A 7,089-nucleotide genomic window follows, 5' to 3' on the forward strand; every position below is an offset into this window, starting at 1 on the left:
GCTCAAATGTCCTGAGATTTTCTGGGAAGACTACATGTGATCCTAAAACCAAGCAGCCCCACCAGCCCTGCAGGGCCTCCGATGAAGGCAAGGCCTTAGTGCTGCCATCCTCCCAGGGACACGGGGAGACCAACCGTGACGCCTGGTCTCAAATGCCCAGAGTGCCTATCCTGACTGTGTGACCTCAGGCAAGCTCTGAACCTTTCTGAGCCTCAGATTCCAAACTCTGAAAAATGAAGATGAAACCATTTCCCCGAAAAGCACGATACAAGGCTGCACGATAACAATGCATCATGGGTATCTCAAGTCGTACCTGCAGTTCTTGTTGCACGGTCTTTACTGCCAACCTCCCCCCCCCCACCAGCTACCACCAGTTACAACTCCCACAGGAGAGAACAATTGGCATACTCTGGCCTTGTTTATCCTTCTACCTCAAGGTATTAGCCAGTCATCTCTATAGGTAAACGGAGGTAGGCATGGAGGTCAGATGGGCTGCTGCCTCCCAGGTTTTACATTTCCTTCCAGGGATAGGGGCTTAACTGGTACTTTCGAATGGTAATAGATGCAGCCATAGTGAAACATAATTAGTCTTGAGACTAGAAGGGTAAACAAATGTGTAATTCATGAATTTGCTAATTGTCCTTCATTTTGATCTTCTGCCATTTTTCCTAGACTCTCTGACTGACATCATGCTGGTAGCGAGGACTCAGAGAGTGCCGGGAGCGGGCCACGGAGGCAACTGGCATTAAAGCTGGCTACCTGGACTCACCTTCCTCCCAGCCGCCATCTCCAGCCCAGACCCCACCCGCCAGACATCACACAAGGCAGAAAGCCGGTGGCACTCAATCTTTTATTTTCTTAAACTGTACACAAATGTAAAATACTTTAACAGCAAGTCTATGGGAAAATTGTTTGGTTTTAAATTATTATGAAACAGAACCTAAGGGGAGCTTTATTAAATAAACATAAAGATGGAGATTTAAGGATACACACCTGCATTCTACCATAATCATTTTTACTCTACCTTCTGGGTGTGTGAGGATAGAAAAGACACGTCAAACTGAATAAACAAAATCCATTTATACCCTGAAACGTTGGCAGGCCACTCAAGGGATTGTTCAGAACATCTACCTCATATAAGATGGCCCCACCATCTAATAAAAATTAAAACTGATCTGTTGGCCTCTTTGGTTCCAAAATTATGTATAATACATTTAACTGTATTTTTTTTTTTTGCTGCTATAAAAATAACTTCTTTTTTCAAATGGCAGTTTCTGACTAATCATGCAACTAAATCAGTGCAAACATTAAAAGCAATCATTCGCTTAAAAAAGAAGCAAAGGATTTCATTTCAAGTATAAAAAATATAAAAAGAGTCGTACGAGTCCAGTTTTGTCTAGTATGGGTCAACCCTTTAAATTGCATAGTTCACGCGGCACTTGGACATTTCGGGGTGAGCGAGTTCAGTGCTCTGCCAAGGGCCACTTCTGGACACACGCAGATGAGCAAGTGCTATATCATGTGCATTCAGGCAGGTCTGCAAGTGCTAAGAGGGGCTGGCAGGCAGGTGAGCTGGCGGGGGCCATGTCCATGGCCAGCTCTGGTGGTTGGGGCCTACACTGGCAACTTCTGCAAAGCAACTGAAAGCCTTTCCCATCTCTCCAAGACCGGCTAAACTGCTCCCTTCCCTCACCCCCTGCTGAGGAGGCAACCCCCACACCCAGCATTTCCAGAATGCCTCCACCTCACCATTTCCTCCTCTGGTCTAATCCCCTTGCTTAAGGGTCATTTCCAACCCTCCCCAAACAGTCCTAAAGGAATATCCCCAGTGCGGGGCAGAGATTGCAACTTTTTTCCCCATTTAGAACAATTCAGATTTTAACTTAAAAGATCATACCTGGTAGAAAAGTCCTTCTTCAATTATACAACTGGAATGAATGATCTGTCAACTGCTAGTGATCAGTTAAAGCATCAAATTAAGATCCTTCTCCTCTCCCTCCCTCCCCACCCCCAAAACAAACACACATATAAATCACGCCAGGGACCCAAACTACAAAGAGTCACGGTCACTGCCACTGCTCCATGGTCTCTGGTCTTCAGCAGGTTGTGTCCTTTCTGGGCCTCCTTCCCTCTACTGGAAGGAAAAAGACAAGCTCCCCTGGTCCTGCTGCATGAAGGATCCAGGCAGGGAAGGAAGCAGATGCGTTTGAGCCAGGAGATGCTAAGGCACAGCGGGCCTTGCACAAGCGAAGGGGGCCACACAGCCCTCTGCCTGCCTGCACACTCCCCACCCCCCAAATCTGCTTTCTTCTTGGTGGCTCCCCTGCTCACTTGAGCTCTCCTCTCCTCTGTGTGCGTGTGTGTCTCTGTCTTTGTGCTTTTATGTGTGCTCGGAAGGCGCGATTCAGAGTGGCCGGGCCAGCTGGTAGGAATGGTGGCTGCTCACCCCATTCTCTCCAACTGACAGGCATTTGTAGCTAAGCTGCCATTTGTCACCGCATCCATTTGCTGGTATCCTGGAGGCTGCTGTGTGGGTGGCAGGATGCGTCTGGCTGTGCGTGTCTACGTGTGCATTTTAAAGTATTTCATGTCAGTTGAGGGTTCTTGCTCTGCTTTTGACTGATTGCTGGATGAAGTAGTAGAAAAATATTTCGGGCCTCACCCTGGCACCTTCTAGGCAGCCCAACTTAACAGCCATACTCAGCCCGCCACGCACCCCCTTCCCACAGGGGCTGCAAGAAGCCCATCCGAGACTGTCCTGGCGCCCCACTTCCACAGCCTTGCTGCATCAGGCACAGCCACACTCTTCCACAATCATGTTGGGCACGTCCCGCTTGACAATGTTGTACTCGTCGTCAAAGTAGAGCATGGACATGGTGCTCAGCTTCGTGGGGATGCAGCAGGAGTTCACCGTGCCAGGATTCAGGCCCCGCATGCGGTACTGGTTCACCACGGCCGTGTGGAAGGAGGAGGCTGAGCCGGGGACCCCCGCCAGGTAGGCCGGGCAGCTGCCCTCACAGTAGTTCCCATAGTAGCCGGTGGGTGCAATGATCCAGTCGTTCCAGCCGATGAGGCGGAAGTCGATGAAGAACTGTTGCCTGCAACAGAGGTTGGTCCGGCCATCACACTCCAGGCCTCTCTTGCGAATACGGTGCCTGCTGTCACCTAGCCGTGCCTGCACAACCACAAAAGGCCTGTGCGACTCTTCGCCGGGGTCCACGAACACAGGCACCACAGCCAGTTCCTGGCAGCCGTCGCACTGCACATCCAGGTTGAGCCGCCGCTCGCCCCGCTCAAACAAGGCCTGAATGGCCTCAGTGAGCGGGAAGGTGTGCCAGCCGCTGCGCTTGAGGTCCACCTTCTTCTCAACCACATTCCACCTGTCTCCGTGGCCCTGCTCCTGGTAGTACACCTTGACCCGCACCTTCCGCCGACTGCCCTTCTCCAGGACATAGGGCAGCAGCTTCAGGTAAAGCCACAGGCTGGCCTGTACCACAAACAGGTTCTGGTTGCCTTCATTGGAGATGAAAAAGTACAGGCGGACTCGGGAGGAGGCGAGGCCATCTGCAGAGAAACGGGAGAGCAGGCCAAGTTAATTCAAGGAGAACACGAGGCAATGGGGGAAATACACTCTCTGCTGCATGATGCTGGAATGCTAACTCGCTGTGCAGCTGGAAGACGTTATTGTCCAGAAATACCATTCTTGGGGCCAGGGCCTCTGACTGTAACCTGGGAGAGGCAGAGAAAATCGTTTCCCATTGAGAAACGTGGACCAGGTCGGAGCTGGAGGATCCAGGTCTATAAAATCCTGCCTCACCTCTCCCAGGCCAGGGCTCCCTGGAGACAGGCTGTCAGGCCTCAAAGCTCCACAGAGGAACTTGTCAGGAGGCCAAGATCTTAACAAGTTGTTATGGGTATCTGTGAAATCTGAAAAACAGAACCAGGATCACACCGAAGATTTTGGGGTGGGTTGTTTCAGTAGAATGTGTTAGGGTTTGTTGTTGTTGTTGTTGTTGTTGTTGTTGTTTTTGGTTAACTTAGGGCATTGCAAAATCCAGCCGAGCCACCTACAGCCTCTTTCCAGTGTTTACCTAAGCATGATCTGATCCAACCCCCAGTGGAACCTCCACTGCAAACAAGTGAGCCCCGCTCAAATTTCTGACACAGGAAAGTGTGCTTTGCAGACTGCAAAGTGCAGCCCTCATTTCCAAGTAGTTAGTTCCAAAGGACAGGACATTCAGCCTTAAAACTTGAGGTCCACTCCTTTGATGAGACCTGGGCTCCCAGTTAATGGCACGTTCAAAATCTCCAAGGAAAGGGGGAACTGGCTTGTTAGTATTCTCAATAATTCGGCTCAACAAGAAGAGAGGCCGTGCCAACAGAGATGATTCCTCTCTCATCCTACATTTCAGCAACAATTCTCTCTGACCAATCTCTACTTTTTTTCTTTTTCTTTTTTTCCTTTTCCAGGAAGAACAAACAAGGCAACTGTGTGGCCTGGCTGGTTTTATCAAACCTCCTACCAATGCCCCCTCCATCCCCCTCCTCAGGCCTCGCCTGGCTCCTCTAATAACACTGACATCTGACTTTGAAATGGGGAAAAGTGTGCAGCCTTAAAAGCTGGTCTTGGACGAGCTGCCTGTGACCTGAATCTGTTATTTATAAGTCAAAGAGCTGGCTCCGCGAAACGGACCAGAAATATAACAGCCCCCGCTGTCATTTTGTGCCACCGGGACCAAAAGGCCTCCTCGACCTTCCAGAATCACATTTCTACGCTGGGCCCCAAAGCACCTTTTAATCCAAGCTCTCTAATTGCATGTCGAGCTTCCCCTGACTGGGTCGGACAGCTAAAACAGCAATGCGTTTCTTTCTAAGCGCAGACCAAGCCCAGATTGTCTCTGCTTTTCTCCACACTCAGCTATGCAAAACTTTTCATCCCTTTTCATCCCCAGGCAGCACTAGCACAGCTTCCCTGCTGCCTGGGAGGGTGGAGGGCATTTGCAGCCTGGGGACCCAACTGCTCCCCCACCCCAGGCTCCCTGCCCACCCCCACCGTGCCCATACCAGGGCTTCCCCCTCTGCGACCTACTCTACTCGCAGTCCCCTCTGCGCAAATGAGGCTGAGCTCCAGGCACAAAAGCCAGCCTGGCTCATTGAAGTCCTGAAAAGGACAGCGGAGTCGAAAGCACTTGCAGCATTTCAACGCGGGCACATTTTCCTTCTTTTAAAGTTCGAAAAGATTTTTTTTTCCCCTCTCTTGATTTTTATATTTAGACAGTAGTAGAAATTTGCAATCCAGGGCAAAGGGAAAATTCCAGAAAGGACTGCTATCCTTTGTTAACTACAAACTCTGTCTCTCTCTGACAAGGGGGCTGCTGCCGCTGCCACGCGAGCCGAAAGGCACGGGGCTGTCCCCGAGCCGCGTCTTTCTCTGCGTTAAATGATGGGACCTGTTGAGAAGGCTGCCTTCCGCCCGATTCCGGTGCCCACACAATCGGAAGAGAGGTTGCCTAGCTCTCCCCAGTGAGGCTTCAGCAATCCTGGCAAGCCCACGTCGCCCGGTGATGGAAGCGGCCCTGGGGCCTCTCACGCAGGCAGGCGCGCGCGCACACACACACATACGCGCGCTTACACACATGCTGCTCACACACACACACACACACACACACACACTCTCCCCTCCGCCCCACGGATATCAACAAGCACACACATCTCCATCCACACTGCTAAGCCTACACTCCGATCGTGGGAAACAAAAACATTAAGCAATCACCAAGCAAGTGCCCGCGGAGCAAGGGCCGCACGCATCTGCAGGGAGGGGGACGCGTGCCCAGAGGCGCTGGGGCCGGATTCCGGAGAGCAGGGTGGAGGGCAAAGCTTTCCGCGGCGGGAGTAGGGGGAGCAGAAAGGGGTCTGCTGACTGGTGGTTAAAAAGACGGCAGCCGAGACGGAGCGCACAGGGCTAGGGGCAAGAGGCCGGGCCGGGAGTCCGGGACCGCGAGCACGCGCTGGCTGCGGCGGCCGGAGCAGGCAAGAGAAAGGGGTTCAGGAGGGAGAGAAGACCACGGCTGGCAGACCGCGGGCCCGACCCACCTGTCTCGGCGAAGCTGATTATCTCGGAGATGCGCTCCTGGCCGTCGGCGCCCGGGCTGGCGTGGCCGTCGAGGTGCGGGATTTCCACGCGGCCGTCCTCGCGCACCTTGCCCGCGTGCAGCTTGCGCAGAGCCGTGACCATGGCGGCCTTGGGCACTGCGTGCGTGATGTTGGGCCGGCCCCGCATCTGCAGGCGGCTCAAGATGTGCCGCTTCACTGCCTCCAGAAAGTCGCCGTCCACCCGGCCCAGCTCCTCTGGCCGCCGGAAGCCGCCGCACGACGTGCAGGTGTCCTGCGAACCGCCAGGAGCTCCAGGCGGCGGGGGCGGCGGCGGCGCGGCGGGTGATGGCGGGGGCGTGGGCGAGCCCCAGACCTCCGGCCCCAGCCAGCCGGCCGCCAACAGCAAAAAGCAGGCGGCCCCCAGCGCCCGACCGGGCAGCCCGTCCATGGTGCGCCGCTGGCGACGAGGGCGCCCGCCGCGAGGCGAGCCGAGCCGAGCGCAGGGCCGGGTTCCCGGCTCCCGGCGCGCCGCCCCGCCCCGCCCCCGCCCGGGCCTCCGCCCGCCCGCCCGGAGGGCCGCCGCCGGCTCGCAGGGGGAGGGGGCCGGCCGGGCCGCAGGGGTTTCCGCGCGGCACGGAAGGGGCGCTGGGGGCCGCTGGGGCCGAAAAGGCGCGTGCGGCGAGGAAGAGGCCAGAGGGTCACTGCCGCCCGGGCGTCTCGGGGCGCCTCGGCATCTGCAGCCTTCTCCCCATCCTCTCCGCGTCGGGGCCCCGCAGCCCCCTCTCGGGTGAAGCGAAAGCGGCGGCAGCGGCGGCCTGGCCGCAGGGCGGAGAAGGTGGCGAAAGGGCCGGTCGATGCAACTTGGCCGAGACGGAAGCAAAGGCGCCGGAGTCCCCGGAGTGGAGCCGGGCACGGCTTGGTGCGGCGCTGCGGCGGGCGCTGCGGCGGGGCCCCGCGCTCTCACCTGAGCGCCTCGCCCTCGCCTCCTCGCACAGA

General features: G+C 55.4%; 1 protein-coding gene across 1 annotated transcript; it reads right to left on the bottom strand.

Annotated features, from left to right (window-relative positions):
• Positions 1-831: 831 nt before the first annotated feature.
• Positions 832-6,600, bottom strand: INHBB (inhibin subunit beta B). The gene is made up of 2 exons (XM_039872642.1): positions 6,094-6,600; positions 832-3,564 (listed from the first exon to the last, which is right to left on the bottom strand). Exons 1-2 carry the CDS (start codon positions 6,539-6,541, stop codon positions 2,789-2,791), a joined length of 1,224 nt encoding a protein of 407 aa, XP_039728576.1. The 5' UTR covers positions 6,542-6,600; the 3' UTR covers positions 832-2,788.
• Positions 6,601-7,089: the final 489 nt, after the last annotated feature.

This window comes from Pteropus medius, unplaced genomic scaffold, assembly GCF_902729225.1.
Source record: "Pteropus medius unplaced genomic scaffold, Ma_sr-lr_union100, whole genome shotgun sequence".
NCBI classification, from domain to species: Eukaryota; Metazoa; Chordata; class Mammalia; order Chiroptera; family Pteropodidae; genus Pteropus; species Pteropus medius.

Coding starts and splice junctions, on each gene's coding strand:
- INHBB (XM_039872642.1), bottom strand. CDS start 6,541: ATGGACGGGCTGCCCGGTCGGGCGCTGGGGGCCGCCTGCTTTTTGCTG. Junction 3,565..6,093: donor AATCAGCTTCGCCGAGACAG/GTGGGTCGGGCC, acceptor GTTTCTCTGCAG/ATGGCCTCGCCTCCTCCCGA.